The sequence below is a fragment of the Falco rusticolus genome, chromosome 4 (assembly GCF_015220075.1).
Source record: "Falco rusticolus isolate bFalRus1 chromosome 4, bFalRus1.pri, whole genome shotgun sequence".
Taxonomy (NCBI): Eukaryota; Metazoa; Chordata; class Aves; order Falconiformes; family Falconidae; genus Falco; species Falco rusticolus.
The window spans coordinates 49,836,044-49,854,269 of record NC_051190.1 but is presented as its reverse complement, the minus strand read 5'-3'; the positions used below and the strand labels follow the sequence as shown (position 1 = coordinate 49,854,269).

Genomic DNA, 18,226 nt, shown 5'->3' with positions numbered 1-18,226 from the left:
TGATGTAAACCCTCGTCTCCAGGCACTTGAAGATGATTAACCACCTAACTCTGCACTGAAATCCATACAACTCAAACATACGAATATACTTTATCCAAAAGTTCTAGGGAGTGGGTACAGCAGTGTTTGACTCTAGGTGGCTTATAAGGAGACAGCAAACCTATGAGCATTTGGGGTTTTTTTCTCCATCACACATCTTTTGGTGGCCTTTGCGACAGGATAGACAGGAAAGAAGTAATTTACCTCAAACATTAGGCCGTGCTTCTGACATAAGGCCAGCACTTCTGGGTGTACTTTCTCCAGAAGGATGTCTCTTTCTGCAGCCATGTCTGCATGAAAGGGTTTGCGCAGCACACCAGAAGTTAGGAATTTAGAGCTGGGTTGTCTGCTTGTCATGTTAGACCTTGCGCTGAAAATGCAGTTCATGTTGCTATCATCTAATCTGTGTTGAATTTCACACAGATGGCACTGAGGTTAAGTCTTGTAAAAGTGTGCTTTCCAGATGTCTGCAGGCCTGTGCCCTCATTACCACCAGGAGTATGTTTTAAAGGTTCTATTGCAGCTTGGGACACCATGTGTTAATTTGCTAATATGAAAACTCTGGATCTGGAAATTCTGGATTGCATAGTTATACAATACAGCAACATCGATCCAGAAAAATGTATTTCTTACATCTTGCTGCAGCAAATCCTCCATCCTCTTTTAAGACCACTCAGCCACACTGTTGACCCATCTCAGCAGTGATAAACAGCCACAATAAAAGGCAATTCTACCCACAGGGAATCTTTTCATACAGAGTCAAGTCTGTGAAATTTTTATGGCTGCTTCCCCTGCTGTGCTTTTTACAGGAGAATTACCACTTTCTAGAAGAGTCTTTGTGACACCTTTTAAGTGATATGTTCACTGAATTAATCAACAAACTAGGTAAACTTAAGATAAATTAAGATGGCAAAGCAAATAAGAGTAAACACATATATGCACACAAACAGAAACATGAGTGTTCACTCCCAGCACCCACATGCATACACCCTCTCCTTTTCACTGATACACAGGTCTGAAGTCATGGATACTTTTCACACCTGCAACATTAAGACATGGGGAATATAAAGGACTTTTCCCTCCTCACATATGTTTTCTCATGAAAGATTATAATTTCTTCAGAATTGGAATGTTCTCTCCCCAAAATTATGTAAACTTTCATGGCACTACATAATCATGCGATAAAGTAGTACAAGAGGGAATGCTAAAATTAGGACAAGGAATGGCTGTATCTGCAGCTTTCCTTGGGACTGTTCTAAGTGAAAAGTGATCCCTAATGAAGTCTGTGCCAGCTTCAGATGAGGAAAGGGCTCCCTTGGGTTAGGAGTTACAAGGTCTGCACTGCTGTCCAACAGGGAGCAACTACTCTCTGGAATAATTCATTAGCTTTCATTAAAGGTGCAGTGGTTATGGGAAATCCTTGTTTTGCTTTACACTCAGGTGTAAATTCATTTAAAACACATGAATTCCCCACCTTGCAGTGAGAGAGTGGGGTTTTCTAACCCTGTCTTTTGGTGAAAATCCAATCATGTCACGTCCTTCATCCCAAAACTGTTCCTGAAAATGCATGAGGTCTGCCACAACTTGGACAGGTATTGTAGGCAAAATCTTAACCCTAGCTGTGTCCTTATGTGCCCAGTCGTTTCAGATTGTCTGCAGTTCTCATAGACTCTTTCCAGAAACTGCAGCTCTGTTCCTGTAAATGCTGACCTACCTACTTAGGCTGGAAACACCTCACTGTCTGAACAACATATTCATGGCATTACTGGAGGTGATGCTGCAGTATTTTCTTTCTTTTGGAATGCGCTTTTTGTGGAATTGAGAGCCTGTCTAAGCCTGTGTTTTCATATTTAAAAATGGAGACAGAGTGAATGATTTTCAAAAGAAGCAGGAATGGAGTTTTGTAATTCCTGAAAATCTGAGTCATTGTTACCTGCTGCCAGTTACCAGTTTAGGAGCTCAGTCTGGCAACTGTGTTCCAGTAGGCAGAGGAAGTGGGAAATATTTGGATATTGTCCAAGAAGAGAAGGTCTTCACAAATATTTCTTGCTGTTAAGTGGTGGATGGGAATCAAACGTGTGTTGCCCAGGGTTTTGAGAAAGCCTGCAAACTTTGCAGCCTTGTGTGCAGACAGGCATCGCGCTGCACCGTGCTGTTACTGCGCAGGAGTGCCTAGGCTGAATTTCGCTTCACTGTGAATGCCGTTAGTTCCTGAACTAATACAGAATTCTGCCGTCTCTGGTACGTTCTAAGGGCAAATAAAGCTGTACATAAAATGCAGCAGATTATAGGCGTCTTCACTTTCAAATAAATGAAGCTGCAAGCTTACAGTTTCTCCACTAAGCACAGTAGTCTCACCTCATTTTAAGGCTTTTCAGACTCAAGCAGAGAGACTGTCTGATGCATTCAGCAGCTTCAGGGCTTTTCAGCTTATTTACCTGAAAAAACTGAGCTGATGAAGATTCGGACCAGGTTGGAGGGCTGGAAAGGAAGGGGAAGCATCTTCCCACAGAGAAGATCCCAGCATGTATCTGGACCGAAGCTCGTGCTGCTATCTGGACTCCCTGAGCTCTCCTCAGCAGAGGCTGCTCGTTAGAGGGGGGATGACTAATGGCAATGACCACCAGTCTGTGGTGTCTCTCTCCAGAAAGCTGGCTTGCTCCTGTTTTTTAAGGAAAGACTGAGATAATTTCAGCTACTTCGACAGGAACAGTAGGAAATGGTTGACTGTCTGCACTGAGATGCAGGAAACTTCACAGCATCCTGGAGCAATCCATCTGTATTTGAAGAGGACAGATATCTCTGTAGCAACCAGTGTTTGTCACTTGGGCAGAATCACCGGGGGCTCTTTCTAAGGCACTAAATGTGTTCCTTATCAGGTGCTGTACGCCTGAGGTCCCCTTGTTGACTACCTTTGACTATTTTAGAACTAATTGTCTCTTATTTTAGCATCAGGTGAGCCTGCCAGTACTAGTATGGTTTATGGTTCAGGCACTCTCAGCCATTTAAAGCAGATTTCTTGATACCGAGGGAGTATGCCTTCTGTCAAGCTGTGCAAGAGTGAATTTACTAAAGGCGTTTAAACTGTGCACAATAAATACTTACTGCTTTATAGCTCTGTTTGGACTGGGGTACCATCCCCAAAAGAGCAGCACATTGGAAAAGACAGAAAGAAAAATGTAATGATTTACAAAAAACCATCAAGTAGGTAGAAATCTGAAAGAAGAAAAAAGACTTCCTGAGGGATACTGCAGCTAACAGTAGGACTCCAGTGACAGAAGCTATCTGGCTCTTCCACCTTGTTTTGGGTTCTGTAGCGCAGGGCAACATCCGTGACCCACTGCTAATCCCCTCACCGAGGGGATCAGTGTGCAGGGCTCACCCCAAATGTCAATTGTTGAGCTCAAAGGCAGGAAACTGCAGCTGTCAACAGAGAACAAGTAGACAAATAACATCTTTGTGCAGATGCCCTTGGAATGCACAGGGAGATAAGGTAACTGGTACAAACATCTCAGACATCTCAGCAGAGGCCCCAACAGAATAGACGTCTCCCCTTCATGTGCACAGAGTGCTTTTCAATGTCACTCTTCCATGCTGCTCTGTTTTCCAATATTCACAGCACGTTGCTATTTCAGTTTGTTTCAATGTGTGTTTCTGTATTTGTTCAGTGTAGCTTTTCCTGTAAGAAATGCTGCTTTCTCCATGTCCTGTGGAAGCAGAGATGGTGCTGTACCACCCAAGCAGACTCACTCACTTGGAACCACTTTCTGCTTCCCCATTTTCTCGCTGGAGACCATAATCCATTGTTTCTGTGGCTTTTTGCCTTTTCCAGGAAACTGAACTAAGCGTGTCAGAGAAAAACAGTATCAACCAGAGCAGCTGCTGTGATTTTTCTGTTTCTCTTGTGAAATGAGATTTAAGAGGCTGGTGTCTATCCTTGTCTTTAACCCTCTGGCATACAGAGGAATAATTAAAGAAAAATTCATAATCAATATTTATGGTCTCCTTTTGCAGACAGTACTTGATTAATCTCCACAGTCATCTAGCCAAATAAGAAGAGATTAACTGACATCCTAATCTATCATAAATCAAACAGTCAGGGAGATGAAGCATCTTACCTTAAGAGACAAATGTTATAGAGAGCCTACATTAGGGTTTAGCCTACATTATTCGGAATCTAATTTAAGCCAACATTGGGACTCTTAAAGTCACAGATTTTTAGACTGTTCTTCAAGGCTCTGCAATCTGTGACATGCTATGTGCATCTGACACTGCGTATGCCTGGCATTATTACTGATTACACCGATTGTTGTCAGCTGACAAATGAAAGAAAATTAGCAATTGGTTGCAGTGGGACCAGAAGTCACCAACTAGCAGATCTTTTTTTGGAAAGTCAAGATCTGCCAGCTCAATTGAGAAGCATCGGGGGCCCGGATAATTGGAAAAGCAGCAGATTGCTTTCTGCAGAGTGCAGCATGTGTGTTATGGTTTCTGGTGAGCTTTCTGTAATTTGCAAATCAAAACCAAACAAAAGCAAGGAAGCAAATCCTTTCCAGGGACATTCTGGATTTCCTCAGGCTATAAAAATGGTTGAGCCTCTAAACCTATCAGACCTGTTTTCCTGCATTCCACCGCTATAGCCTACCTGTACCCTAAAGTTAAGATGAAAATTAAATCACTATCTCACACTGATCCTTCCTAAAAGGTTGCATCCACAAGCTCTCTAAAAAATTCCCTCCCGCATTTCTCTTTTGGAACATAAAGGAAACAGATTAAGGGTCATGACAGAAAATATTATAAGTGGTATTTTTCCTAGGGATAATATGTGAAAGGTGCAAATGCAGAAGTGTAAAAGAGAGACCAGGCTCAAAGGTATTTGTGAATGTTGATCTTGGCACTACAACATCTCCTTTTTGTCAGAAGTGTCACCACAGAGGTGAAGTGAGTAGCAACTATGAGTCATGATGGCAGCGGGCTCTGCCATGGCAGCGTGGGCTCTGGCTTGACAGGAACTTTTTTTCTCACCCGTCTGTCTGTTCCATGAGCCATCATCCCCCAACAGCTTGCTCACAGACTGTTGCCTTTACAGACCACATGAGAGCAGATTAAATTCTTAGCTGAGAGGTAATTTTGTGGGTGTTTACCAAGTAAGAACCACTCTGTTGGTGTCTGATGAAATCTAAACCCCTTTAATTAGCCTTTCCTTACAGTGGATGGGCACACAGGACAAACCAGATCTCCCTGGGGCCAATAAGAAGAGCATCCTAAAGAGGCAAGTTTCACCCCTCTGTGTGCAGAGCGACTGTCTCAGCTTCAGTATCAGCGGTGTATTTTTTCCATTGATAGCTGGTTGCCTGGTCAGCGTCCTGGCTTCCTAGTAGAGGTGGAAGAAGTCATATAAATCCAGACTGTGAGCTTTCTGGAAAATCTTTTATAGATGTATCTTCTGATTTTGGCAAAGAACTAAAATATCTGGGTATATAAGGTTGTAGGAAACATCATGCTATATCAGCCTTACCTTCCATATAATCTTCTATCTTGTGTCCTACAGCAGCTGCTTGGGTCATTTGAAGAATAGCACCAGAACTGTGAAGTAGACAATTATAGCTAAGGGCCCAGATAAAGATGTGCTACTGTGAAATGTATAAAGCTGTAATTTTTAATGCTTCTGTGTGTCCTGTGGGCTGTTTGGACTGACATGCTCAGCACTGATCTCGTGCTTTACAGCAGCACACAGCCATGAAATAGGCTGCAGGAAGAAGCAGGCATTTGGCAGCTTAATCACCTGGCAAGTGTTAAAAGGAACAATTTCTCCATTGCTCAGGAGATGGCCAGTTAACATCCATCTTTAACTTCTGGGTCTTTCTGCTTAGCTGGGTCATGTAATTATTTGGTTACTCTTTGGACAAAACAAACGTGGAAGAATGTGCATACTGTCATTAATAATAAAAGGAAAAGGGGAAAACAACACTGGTTGCTCTAGCTTGGCGCTCTATTGTTTCAGCTTTGCCCTTTCTCACGTAAGCTCTTTGGTGTAGAAACATTCCCTTGTGCTCCTATTTTTTTTACTTCATTTACTGTGAAGAATTACTAATGTTTTCTGTAAAATTATCCTATGGGTTTGGGTTTTTTCTACAAACAGTAAGGGCCATAGAGCTTTCCCTATCTGTGTAGCTGATCTGCAACGATGAAAAAGCTGTAGACACTGGGTTTGGCTCGCCCTGTGTAACAGAAAAGGGAAACCTGTCAATCAGCAAAAAATGCTGAGAGCAGCAACGGAAACACTTTGCTTTTTCCATCAAGCAACCAGGGCCTCTTTGAGGATTAAATGTATTGCTAAATTTAGCTACATCTCACTAGAGTTAGTATCAGAAGTTATCAGATCAGAACATCTTTGAGAGAATGACGTCTGTCCCATGGAAGTCTAAGCCCTGGCATGCTTCTCTCCCACCCTGTGCTGCAGCAGACTGGAGCTGGGAACATTCTGCACAGCCAGCACAGCATTAGACTCGAGACATGGCAGGATTTTTTCAAAGCACTTGAAATACCTACTGTCATCAGCCTGCTCGTTTTATTGTTCTGTCCAGGTCCTGAGCAAAATTTGTTGGTAACACTGAAGTGGATGTCACAGGAGAGAATAGCTAAACCACATGAAACTTTCTTTTTTTTTAATAGGTATAAGTCTTGCCCTCACCTTCTTTTCCATTTTGTGGGTCATACGGAGACTTTAAATCCCACACCACAGTGCAACAGACATTCTCAGTGGCTCTGATAAATTAATGAACATTAATGAACATTTTAAGAGTTAGATCTGGGGGGAGACACGCAAAACCCTTCAGAAAATAAATGGCCCTTTGCAGGGCCTCATTTAGCAAACGAGGTAGAGTGACTGTGTCGTGTTTTCCTCATCATTCCCATCTCTGTGCCACGGAAGCAAGTTACTCCATCCTACTAGAAAATGCCCAGCTACCATTTTCATTCTGGTTGGAGCAGAGTTTTAAGGAGGGAATGTATGTCCAGGTGTAGCAGGGTTTCCCAGAAGTGTAGAACCCACCCTGGAGAACCCTGTGTCCCTGCAGCAATGGTTACGATGTGCTGCTTTTTGAAAGATGAGTCTTTGCTTCTTGGGAATGACAGATGCCTGCCTGGAATTGTACTAACAACTACCAGTGCTGAGCTATGGAAATTGAAGAAAGGTGCTGTATCTCTCACTATGAAAGGCTTCACCAAATGAAACTTGCGACTCTTCTTTATGGCAGTTGTCTGCTCAATACTAATTCCATTACAGGTAAGGTACTTGGGAGGTGTACAAAGCTTTAATTTTAATATCTCTTGGAATATTTCTCCTGTCTGTTCTTGGTAAGCAGTTACGATTTGCCTCAGTCCGAAAGACTTTGAAGAGCAAGGACTCTGGGACTCAGAAAGCAGTGCAGCAGCTAACAGTATCATGCTAAATAAATATTCATGCTCATTCAAAGCATTTCAATTTTTTTGAGTTTTAAATAGAACTACTGAAACTCCATATAAATATGCTAGAACTGCATGTGTGTCGTTGTATCTGCGTGTATATATTTATCTGTCCCAGGTGAACGTCCTCCTTCCTGTTACAGTGACAAAAGGAAGGACAGAATCTGGTATAAACACTGAAGGAAGTTTGTTTCCTTATTTGCATCCCTGAAATCCCAGAAAGTCTGCTTGGGTGACAAGACTACAAACACAACAAAAGCAATGGACTTTTTAGCATGGTATTTCCATTTATAACATGCTCAGGCATACCTGTAGGACATAGCAAAGTTTGATCTCTCTCTTCAGTTATAATCATTTTGCCATCAGGTCAAGGACTGTGTGGCTTCTGAGACCGGTGAGAGTAAAAGAAACATACGTATTTCCCCACGTGCCAGTGGACAATCAGAGTCACTCCACAACTTTTATTTGTTGGCGGCTTTTATAAAACAAAATTCCCTTTGAATCAGACATCTCAAAAAATTTATAGTCTTGTGCATGCTAGTGATACCTGTCTACTGAAACTTGACGTATCTGCAAAACCAGATAGCTGAGCTGTCGGGTAGAATTCCTGTTTTCTACTGAAGGGGAGGAAAACTCACAAAATTAAGGCACTGTCAAAACCCAAGCCCACAAATCATTGACCTTTTGTACTGGCTGTCATCTGGTTGCATACAAGGTTGTTTTTTTTATTTTTAATTAACCATCAATTTCAAACAACGACGGACACACACAAATAAAGCTTTTCTTGAATCCTCCTATTTATATTCCCAGTTGCAAGATGACAGCAGCAAGCCTGATTGCTAGGGATGGCAATATGCTGCTTAACTGAAAGCCCAGCACTGCATCCCTGTGCATGCCATGGATGACGATCATTTTAAGAACGCAATAAGCAGAACATGAACAAACTAACAGACTCCTCCCTGAGCCATTTTATGAGCATTTCAGATTCTTCACTCACTGGGCACAAGCTGCGTTCACAGTAGTTTGGCCAAAAGGGACCTACAAAGGATAATCAATGTCTTCACCTGCTGTGCTTTTATCAGTCCTTTATAGTAGTTTTAATCAGCTAGTGTGAAATTCACTTCTTCAGCCTTAATATTAATTTAAGAATATAAGAAATATTCCTTCCTGCATCCAGTGATAGTGTTCAGGCTGCCCTTCAGCACACCAACATCACTGCTTTAAGCACAAACCAGCATGGAGCTGTGGGCTTAGGACCATGCTTAGAAGTAGCCAATTCTCTACATAAAGATACATTTTAAAAAAGCCAGATTCAGGTCCATGAATTAGGTGCCCTGGCAATTATAAATAAATAGTAATAAATACCTATTTACACTCGCACACTCTTCTGTGTTCCACAGGATTACAAACAAACCAGAACCATGCTGCTTTGCTCGTTAAATATGATCAGGTTTGAGGTGGGACACGCTATTACTAACAACATGCAGCAATGCTCCGTAACAGTTCAGAAAAACAACAGTACCAACAGAAAGCACTCGGAGCATTTCACAGCTTCAAAACTCTTGCAAACACAGACTTAAGAGAAATGACAATGTTCTGTCCATTAAGAATCAGGGGGAACTTAGGTGAGAGAAATGGAGTTTGGCTAGGACACCGGAGTCAATGTCCTTATTGCATATAAAATGTCACATTAACCGGAGGTATGGCAGATGTGGAAGCTAGGAAAAATTGGATCAGGCTCATAGGAAACCGTTTAATTTCCTTGAGTCTGAAATCCAATTTCCACATTGATTGTGTCTAAACAGTTTGTTGTTTTGGTAGACGTCATAAACGTCAATGAAAGCTCCAAGGAGTTGCAGTAGCACAAACCATTACCTCCATTCATAAATAAACACAGTGAAAGATTTTACATCAATGGAAAATGCTGCATCGTAATTGCTGACAGTTTGGGAACTGGCACCCACTTGTCATCCTGGCACAAATCTACAAACCCCTGAAAATATGATCAGATTAGAGAGACACGAGACCAAGAAGCAAGCAGCAGCACAGACAGCACAAATGAAATTCAGGGACCTGCCTGGCAGTGTCCTGGCTTCCATCTCTCCTCCAGAGTCTGAGAGAGAAGGACTGGAGGATAAAGGAGGTCACAGGTGGCTTTGAGACTCAGCTCTGGAAGAATTTTCTTGGCCTGTTTACTGTGTGGTTGCTTTTTTATTCAGCTTTTTTTGCCTTCCGTTTCCTTGTGCCTTCATTTAGCTCTTCTTTTGACTTTGCAGGAGGAGGTGGAGGATGGAAAACCTCATGGGAGGCCCCGTGCTGATCCTGCTGATGACTAGTGTGTCCACTGGAAACAGAGCCAAAGAAAACTGGGCAGATGAAGCTTTCCACTGGAGCAAAAGGTGAGGCGTGGGAGTGAGTAGCCGTCATGAAAACCTGCCAGACAACAGTGAATACATAAATTTAAAGATCACACACACCAGCTAGGAAATACTAACTAGTAAGGAGCATTCCACTTACTCCAGATAAAAGTCCCTATTGCTACACGACTCAAGGCTATTATCACAAGGATCTTCTACCGTATTGCCTATATGATGGGAGAATTTAGCCTATTAATTTCCCGAGCAGGTCTCTCCTGGTATGTATAGCCAATGCCTTCAGTAGTGACTGAGGAAGGCGAACACCCCCAGTTTAAGCCTGTACTCTTTCTCTGGTTTTGTAGAGTTGTTGGCGGCAAACCTGCTGTAAACTTACCTTGCAAACTGTCATGAACATGGTGAAAAAAAAGATGAGGTTGGCTTCAGAGATAGGGAGCCAGCGAGTTTGTTGCAGAGTGAAGAGGACTGTGCCATACAGACTAGCCTTTGTAGGGCTAGAAAAGAAATAAAGAATTTTTCTAGAAGGTTTGCATCATTTGCATCCAGTCCTGAATAGTTCGTTAAATTCCATTTTTGGTCTGGCAGAGAATTTACAGGCTACCTACTTACAAGGACATATGAAGAATTTCATTTGTTTCTGGCTTCCAGACCCCACGCAGCAGTTGCTCAAAGTTAGACATCAAGGCAACACCAGAACCTGCAAAACAGTAGAAGCAAACAGCTAGAACTGCCGCACCAGAAGAAAGTTCCGATGCCTCTTCCAGATCCCCAAGGGACAAGGATGACCGAAGGGGAACAAAAAGGTCATGACATTCTTCCCAAATTTAAAAGAAGTTAGCCTAAAAGAGAAGAGTGGGGCAAATGCCTTCCAGACTTTCTGTAGAGTGTTTCCCGAGACAGGGAAAGGGCATTTGCCTCCGTTCCTTTTACTGATGCTCAAGTGCTTGTTGCAAATAAAAGCTAAAAGAAAACTGCCTGGGCTGTTAGAACATTGATAGAACCCCCCTGAAAAGCTACAGGCGAGGCCAGAGACAGTAGAACATGGGAGGAAGAACAAAGAATTCCAGAATTCTACACCCATATTTCATAGTTTTTCATGTTCTCCAGTTCTTCATGCCTCTGTTAACATTAGATGATGGCTCAACTGACAGCCCTCCTGGCAAGTATGACTAACTGTCGGTGTTCTGGGAAACCTGACTGATTGAGGCCAGCTGACTGCAGCCACTAACCAGCCTGCTGAGGGATGTGGTCACCTTAAGCTTCCCTCGCAGATTCTCCCATCCCTCCCCACAGAGCTCAGATTAACAGTATGTCATGTTTCACCTTTGACCCATCCAACAGCCATCATAACGAACCACCCGTGGTGGTAACGGTGATAAGCATGGTGGACCCCAGCTGCAATTTTGCGAACTCTCACCACCTCTTTCATCGCCACAAAGATAAGCTTCACAGGCAGAAAGCTAACGCACTTGTAGAAGAGGTTCATGGGACAGAAGAATATCAAATACCTGCAAGAAAACCACGAAGAGTTTAAGGACCCGTTTGTTTGTCCTGATCTGGGACATACAGAGAGGACTGATCCAGAGCTCTGTAGTGTTGGGGAGAAGGAAACACTGGTTCTGTCACACAATAGCATGTACAACCCGTACGCACCCACGAAATTAAACTTGGAGTAGTTATGGTTAATTTGCGCACATTTCACTAACAAAACAAATAAAATGCCCCCAGATTTTCAGTGTGTGCCACTCCTCCACTGTATGTGGTATCAGTGCAGCACACGCTGCACTTGCATCTTGGCATAGTTCTGCTGCAGCAGCTATGAATAGAAATGCCCAGCAACTGGACTGCACCCAACCCATATCATCAAAGCGTTAAGACAACTGGTCAGAGAAACTGGAAACTAGGAGTACAAAAGACTCAAAGGCTACATCACCCCACCCCTTCTTTCCCCAGTTAATCCAAGCAAGATAATACAAGTGTGTCACACAAACAGAATAGCTCCCTTCACACCCGAAGGTCTTGTACACAGCCAGCGGTGTCTCACGCTTAATAAATCAGGTGAAGTGCAAAAGACTCACCAGACTGCTGTGGCCAGGATGATGCTGGAGTTATTACTGAAGTAATCAATAGGTGGTTCTCCAAGTAACAGATCAGCAAGTATGTAACTTCCAAAGCAGTGGAGCATAGCGCAAAGCCAGGAGGCAAAAGGGCTCTTACGAGACATCTCCACGGCTCCTGTGAAGCAAATTCTAAATGAGAAGAGGAATTCGGCAAATAGGTAGAAACTTCAAGACCCTCTATGACAGAAGCTTGTGGTGCATGTTCTCCAACAAAATAAGTCAAAAGAAAAGTGCTTGTAAAACAAGATACAAAAATGTGTATTCTCTGAAACCTGAACAAGTACCAGATACTGTCCAGAAATGATACGCCTGATCATAGCTTGCAGGCCCCCCTTAAAGTTCCGGATGAACTGAGTCATTAGAAGTTTATGAATTGGCTCGGTTTCTCTCCTGTATTTGCTGCGACTTGCTGCAATCAGAACGAGCAACTTTTCCCTTGAAAACATCTTTTTACAGTCTAAAAATAAAATGCATACTAGTACCATTCTCTCCATTGCTTCAACCTAGATGCCCTCTAGAATTCATGAACAATCTGTTCAGCTCTTTCATTCATAAGATAACCTGCAAAAATAGAACAGTAATTCTTAATCTTTATTTGAAAGAAAAGGATTTGAGGATTTTTCCCTGCTCCTCTACTACTTTGGAAATGGCTTCTGAAAATACAACTAGTTATTAAAACAGTGTCACTCCTTGGTAATACATTATGGTCTCCTCCCACAACCTTCTGCTGCCTTTTGGTTTTTTCATTCCTCTAGCCATTTTCATCCACATCTGTACTTCTTCAAGGAAATCTCCCAAGAACATCAATTCTGTAAGAGTGCTTCATTGCCTTAAACCACTCCTGAGTCCTTTGTGCAGCATTTCAGATAGAACTCTGTTCAGTAAGCCAATAACAGGCAGCCAAAAGAGAGAACACTATAAAATGTTTTGTCAACATTACCAACAGCAGCCAACCTTACATAGCAGTAAGTGAATCAGCGTGTGCTGAAACTGTGATTGCTCGGGCTCCTCCATCCTCAGAGGCATTTCAGCCGACTGAAAACGTGGGAGCAAGACAGCTGCAACAGCCATGAGATGAAGCTGGTTCTATAGGAACCTCAAGTTTAGCTTGAGGCTTAAATTTGGTAACACTTGTTTTTCTTTGGCTCCGTGAAGCCATGCCGTCTCCAAGGAGGAAACAGGACATTACTATCCTGACACTAATCTTCAGCACAGGAGCTGTGGGATGAAGCAGTGTAGGAATCCAGTGAAAAGTACACCCCTGCCTTACCCAGTCCAAACGGATTACTGGGCTTACATATTTGTAAAAGCTATTTTCATAAGGGTTGCCTGTTAACTGTTCTGCTCAGGACTTAATGCTGGATGACAGCTGTAAGTGATCAGGGCTTGAAAAAAAAACCCCAGCACTTCTGTTTACGTGGAGTTTAAATAGAATAGCATGTAGATTGTACAGCACGGAGATCGTACAACAGGAGGATTTAAAATTATACTGGAGCATGGGGTTTTTGTGGCTTTGCTGTCTCAGTCATAAGGCAGTTAGGCTGGAACTATTCCAGACAGTGCACGGAGAGTGTGCACAGCATCAAAAATAGACGGAGAAGCTGGCACCTGGAGGAGCCCAAGGTGGAGTCAGGCTGTGACATCGCGGGCAGTGAAAGCTGTGGGGCAGATCGATCCATCTTTACAGGATGAGGACAAGCACAGCAGGGTGGCTGGGTGCCCCGGGTGCCGCAGAGGGTGGTCCGGCAGGTGGGGAGCCCCCGGGGTTTCACCTACAGCCTTTGAGTGTATAAATCGGAGGAGGGCATTGCCACGGAGACGGAGGAGCCCAGCAGACGCACGGCACCGCGACACTGAGCCCTGGGATGGCAGCTAAGAAGCGACCGAACTTAAAAAGACTTGGATGTGGCTGGAGTCCAGCCGGCAGTAAACGCCGGGGCATTCCTGGGAATCGGGGCCGCCTGGATCCTGCTTTTTCCTGCTTCGTGCTTAGAGGCCCGCGACAGCCCGGGGGGCAGCGCTGCCCGTTCCTGTCCCCGAGCCCGGGCCTCGGGAACTCCGACACGAGGGTCACCCGCCGCGCCCCGCCAGGCCCCTGCACCCCGGGGCCGCACTCACCCGGCTCGTACTTGAAGTAGAGGAGGGAGACGATGAAGTAGGCCGTGTCGAAGAGCGGGAAGACGGGCAGGGTGGCGAAGGCGGCCGCCAGCTCACTCAGCTGCAGGGCCGCCGCCAGCTCCATGGCGGGGCGCGGGCCGGGCCGCTGGCGGGGCACGGAGCGCCCCGGGGCCGCCCCCGGGGAAGCACAGGCGGCGCCGCCCCACCCGCCCCTTCCGTTTCCGCTGCCACAGCCGCCGCCATGATCGGGGACCTGCTGCTCTGCGGGTAGCGGGGCCGGGCCCGGGATTCGCGGGGAGGTCCGTGGGGGGGGGGGCGGCCCGGCCCGGCCCGGCCCGGCCTGACGCGCTGCCTCTGTTTGTCCCGCAGGACGCTGCTGGTGAACGCCGGCGCCGTGCTCAACTTCAGGCTGTGAGCGGGCGGGGGGGCGGGGGGCGGGGCGCGGGGGTCCCACCCTGCCTGACGCGGCCCCCTCTGTCCGCAGGAGGAAGAGGGACACGGAGGGCTTCGGCGAGGAGCCCAGGGAACCCACCACCGGTAACGGGGGGAAGCGGGAGGCGCTGGGCTGGGCGGAGCCGAGCCGAATCGGATCGGGCCATGCCGAGCCGAGCCGGGCCGGGCCGAACCGGGCCATGCCGAGCCCACATGGGTGATTTGAGAGGGAGCACAAACGTTCCTGGCCGCCTTTCGGGATGCGGGTGCCAAGCCGCGGACTGCCCTGCCTGCAGCTCTGGTTCTGCTCACTGGGAGAAGCCCCAGCCAGGGTGGAAACAGCCGTCGAGGGCCGGCCTTTCCTCTGCAATCGGGGGGAGCTGAAATAAGCCCCTTGTTATTGTTTATTTTGGCACATGCCCTTACAGGAGTGCACTGAATAGAGCGTGGTTCCTTCACCCCAAACTTACAGTCTTTTGTTGTCCGACCTCATTGGTTTGTTAGGTTTTTCCCCATCAGAGCTGCTAATGGTTTCCAGGCAGTGTTGGACAATGTGCCTTGTCAGCATGTTCGTTATTTTTCACATCAAGGGCTGCTTCTCTTAATTTTTAGGTGACAATATCAGAGAGTTCTTGCTCAGTCTCAGATACTTTCGAATCTTCATTGCCTTGTGGAATGTCTTCATGATGTTCTGCATGATCGTGTAAGTAACACTGTGCAGCATCTTATTTGTTCATAGGAAGTTGCATATGTTGGGACTTCGCTTGTACATGTTTCTCTTTGGGTCTCTTTCTCTCCTGCTCTGTCATTTCATAGTTCCTTTTCATTTCACTTGTTTATTTCAATCTTCAAAGAGAGGTTGGTGACCTCAGTTTTCTGCTGATGTGGGCACCTGTAGTGCATGAAAACCTTCTCTGCTGCTGTGTAAGTCATTTACCCTTAGCTACAGTGTTCTGTGTGGGCTGCTCAGATGAAGCACCATTTCGGTCACCATTCCAGTGTAACTCTTGGTCTTTTTCATTTTGGGCAGGAGGGGGGAACCTACCAAGTAATCGCATGGAATCAGCCTTGGGAACAGTCTGTGGTAGTGACAGGTTTTAGTCCCGAGAGGCAGGCTAGCAGGCTGCTTTCCTGTTGTTTGCATAGCTATGTGGTTTGATGTATGGAGGAGCAAAACCAGTGGCCGGGTGTGCACTGGTGGCATGAGCTGGAAGGGCATCAGCGTGACTGCTCACAGTTGTACCCACTTCTCATCTACTTTTTTTTTTTCCTGTCACATCCACTAGGTTATTTGGATCTTGAGAGTCATCCACAAATGCGTCTGTCAACTTGGAAGAGACCTTTGGCTGGAAACACAACTTTTCTATGAAGTAAAAGATGATAATCCTTTCAAAACACAGCCCTGGGATCATGGCCTGTTCTTCAGCACAAGCTCCCAACACGCTCAAGGAATGTGACATGTTTGTCCTCTTCAGCCAGTCGGGTAATGACACGGTACATGCTGGTTTGCTTGCTGCCGGGGGATTGAGCCTTCAGGCCCCTAAGCCAAAAACCTTCAAAGTAAAATTATTTCAACTTTACTGAAATAAAGAGACCTTTAAATCATTTCACTAAGCTCAGAGTGCGGTGCCCGGTATGCGGGGTAGACTTGAGCATGATTGAAGACCACAGTGTTAAAACCCTGTGCTGTTTAGTCACTCCCAGCTCTGGATGTGTCTGCTGATGTCACCGTGGTCTGGGTCACTTGGAAGTCACGCTTCTTGATTCTCATTTTTATGAAGTTGAGCAAAGTATCAATGTAACTTCACCCTTTTCCATTTAGTTTTGTTGGAGGAATAGAAAAGGATGATGAAAAAAAAAAACGGGGATTCTCACCTCCTGTTTTTCCAACAAAATGCTGTTTAAATTAAAATTTCAGAGATAAAGGGTTTTCTCTAAGCAACATGTGAGGCATTTTGAATAGGACAGATAGCAAAAATAATCCTATAAGCCAATGCTAAGGAGTAATTTTGGAATAATCTTGGATTTGGTTGAATAAAGTTGTTCGATGTAAGGGTAAAACACACATTTGATGCAGCGTTCATTCTGTTACAGGAGAAATCAGTTCACTATTGGTTGTGGTTTGAGAAATTGTAACTAGGCTTGTAATTGTGTCTGAATTCTCGTGTTATTTCAATTTATGTTAAGTTAGCCTCTTGGAGCAGCAGCTTCTGACTGGCAACTTTTTCCCAGCACTGGCAAGATTACTTAAATTTCTGGCTATCTTTTAAATCAAACTGTAAACTATTAGTGGAGCTGCCTTGGCTTCAGCTTCTTTACCTGCCTTACTATTGAGAAGGAGAGGCCTCATCTGAATGATTCTGAGGCTCAGGTTTTAGCAAAGACCTTCAGTTTTATCTGGATACCGTTGGGAAACTGGACACAAGCGTTGGGCACTCGCAGCAGTTTGCTTGAGTCGCCCTTTTTTGCGTTAACTGAAGTTTTCACGTTCAGGAAAGGGGCAGGGTAGTTTAGGGGAGGGGCTTTGCTGTAGTGAACATAGCAGAATGTCTGGAGGAAAGGATCCTTCGAGCATGGTTCGAACTGCCCAGAAATACTTACAATCCACAGTTAAACATATTCTTTCTCTTGTCTGTAATTTCTGTATTTTATATTCAACCTTTTTCTAACTCTTTTGAATGACAGAAAAAAAAAAAAAAAAGCGGCATGCTGCTGTGTCATGGCATCCAAACAAAATCCAGTGCTTTATAGTTCTTGGAAAACACTTTCTCCCTCATCTTCATTAAATCGAGTCTTCACCTGCAGTGTAGGGGGAGGGGGTGGCTTTACCCGCAGGAGGCCAGGGGCCTGCGGATTTGGGCTGGCGTTGCGGTGTGGGTCATGGTGGTGGTGTTAAATTCTTACTGGGACAATGGCCGGCGGCTTTCTGAGCAACACTTTGGGTGCAGGCAGTGGAGGGGGATTGGGCTCTATTGCTCAACGAATATGGACTGTTTTATTGCCCTAAATCCATCCTGTGGCTGAACACTGCCACATCGCCTCCATGCTTGGGTCGTGCAAAAGAGGAAAGTCGTTCAGCTCCTGAGCAGGTGCTTTAAAAATCAGCAGTTCGTTTTGAGCTGCTGTTAAATGCTCTGGGACACTTGGCCGCTGAGCCAAGGGCTCACCCTGTGGGGCATAGGGTGCCCCTCGCTGAGGTTTCGGGGCACAGCTGGTTCCAGTGGGGGCCAGTGTGGGGTGAGGCCTGGCTGGCACTGCGAGGGGCTATGCTGCACCGTGGTGGACACACCCTGCGTGGCTGCGAGTCTGCAATTGCTGCCGCACCCACCACGTTATTATGAAAATAATGAAAATCTGACGTTCCACCGCTCGGCAAAAGCTTGTCGCTTTTTCCAGCTGCCCTTAGCCTTCTGCCGGCTGCGAGCACCTGAGCTACCCCCCGCGGGCTGTGGCTACCGCCGCACCGGGCCCGCAGCGCCCCTTCCCATATTGATTCACGCCAAACACCGGAGCTGAGGCCCAGCGTCGCCCCCCGCCGCGGCCGGGCCACCCCCCCCCCCCCCATCCCGGGGCCGCCGTGCTCCGCCGCGCACAGCCGGTCCCGCCCCGCGCCTGCGCGGCCCGGCGGCGCGGTTCCCCCCTTCTCTCCTCCCGCGCAGGCGCGGCCCCGCGGCG

The 18,226-nt window shown here is 45.7% G+C and overlaps 2 protein-coding genes across 6 annotated transcripts; one reads left to right on the top strand and one right to left on the bottom strand.

The window, feature by feature from the left end:
• Positions 1-7,934: 7,934 nt before the first annotated feature.
• On the bottom strand, positions 7,935-14,352 carry TMEM38A (transmembrane protein 38A). 4 transcript variants are annotated; one of them, XM_037387128.1, is made up of 6 exons: positions 14,120-14,352; positions 11,960-12,116; positions 11,205-11,389; positions 10,491-10,578; positions 10,258-10,375; positions 7,935-9,939 (listed from the first exon to the last, which is right to left on the bottom strand). In XM_037387128.1, the coding sequence occupies exons 1-6, from the start codon at positions 14,241-14,243 to the stop codon at positions 9,718-9,720; spliced, it is 894 nt and encodes a 297-aa protein (XP_037243025.1). In that variant the 5' UTR covers positions 14,244-14,352; the 3' UTR covers positions 7,935-9,717. The 4 variants fall into 4 exon arrangements, with proteins under 4 accessions (XP_037243025.1, XP_037243024.1, XP_037243021.1 ...); XM_037387127.1 differs by having other exon boundaries at positions 14,131-14,238; XM_037387124.1 differs by having other exon boundaries at positions 11,960-12,562; positions 14,120-14,221.
• On the top strand, positions 14,329-16,616 carry SMIM7 (small integral membrane protein 7). Of its 2 annotated transcripts, XM_037387129.1 has the most exons (5): positions 14,329-14,386; positions 14,489-14,530; positions 14,604-14,656; positions 15,164-15,254; positions 15,838-16,616. In XM_037387129.1, the coding sequence occupies exons 1-5, from the start codon at positions 14,361-14,363 to the stop codon at positions 15,851-15,853; spliced, it is 228 nt and encodes a 75-aa protein (XP_037243026.1). In that variant the 5' UTR covers positions 14,329-14,360; the 3' UTR covers positions 15,854-16,616. The 2 variants fall into 2 exon arrangements, 1 of the variants encoding a protein (XP_037243026.1); XR_005104137.1 differs by having other exon boundaries at positions 14,604-15,254.
• The last annotated feature ends 1,610 nt before the right edge of the window (positions 16,617-18,226 follow it).

Coding starts and splice junctions, on each gene's coding strand:
- SMIM7 (XM_037387129.1), top strand. CDS start 14,361: ATGATCGGGGACCTGCTGCTCTGCGG. Junction 14,387..14,488: donor GGGGACCTGCTGCTCTGCGG/GTAGCGGGGCCG, acceptor TTTGTCCCGCAG/GACGCTGCTGGTGAACGCCG. Junction 14,657..15,163: donor GCCCAGGGAACCCACCACCG/GTAACGGGGGGA, acceptor CTTAATTTTTAG/GTGACAATATCAGAGAGTTC.
- TMEM38A (XM_037387128.1), bottom strand. CDS start 14,243: ATGGAGCTGGCGGCGGCCCTGCAGCTGAGTGAGCTGGCGGCCGCCTTC. Junction 12,117..14,119: donor CTACTTCAAGTACGAGCCGG/GTGAGTGCGGCC, acceptor TTTGCTTCACAG/GAGCCGTGGAGATGTCTCGT. Junction 10,579..11,204: donor GGCTGTTGGATGGGTCAAAG/GTGAAACATGAC, acceptor ACTGTTTTGCAG/GTTCTGGTGTTGCCTTGATG.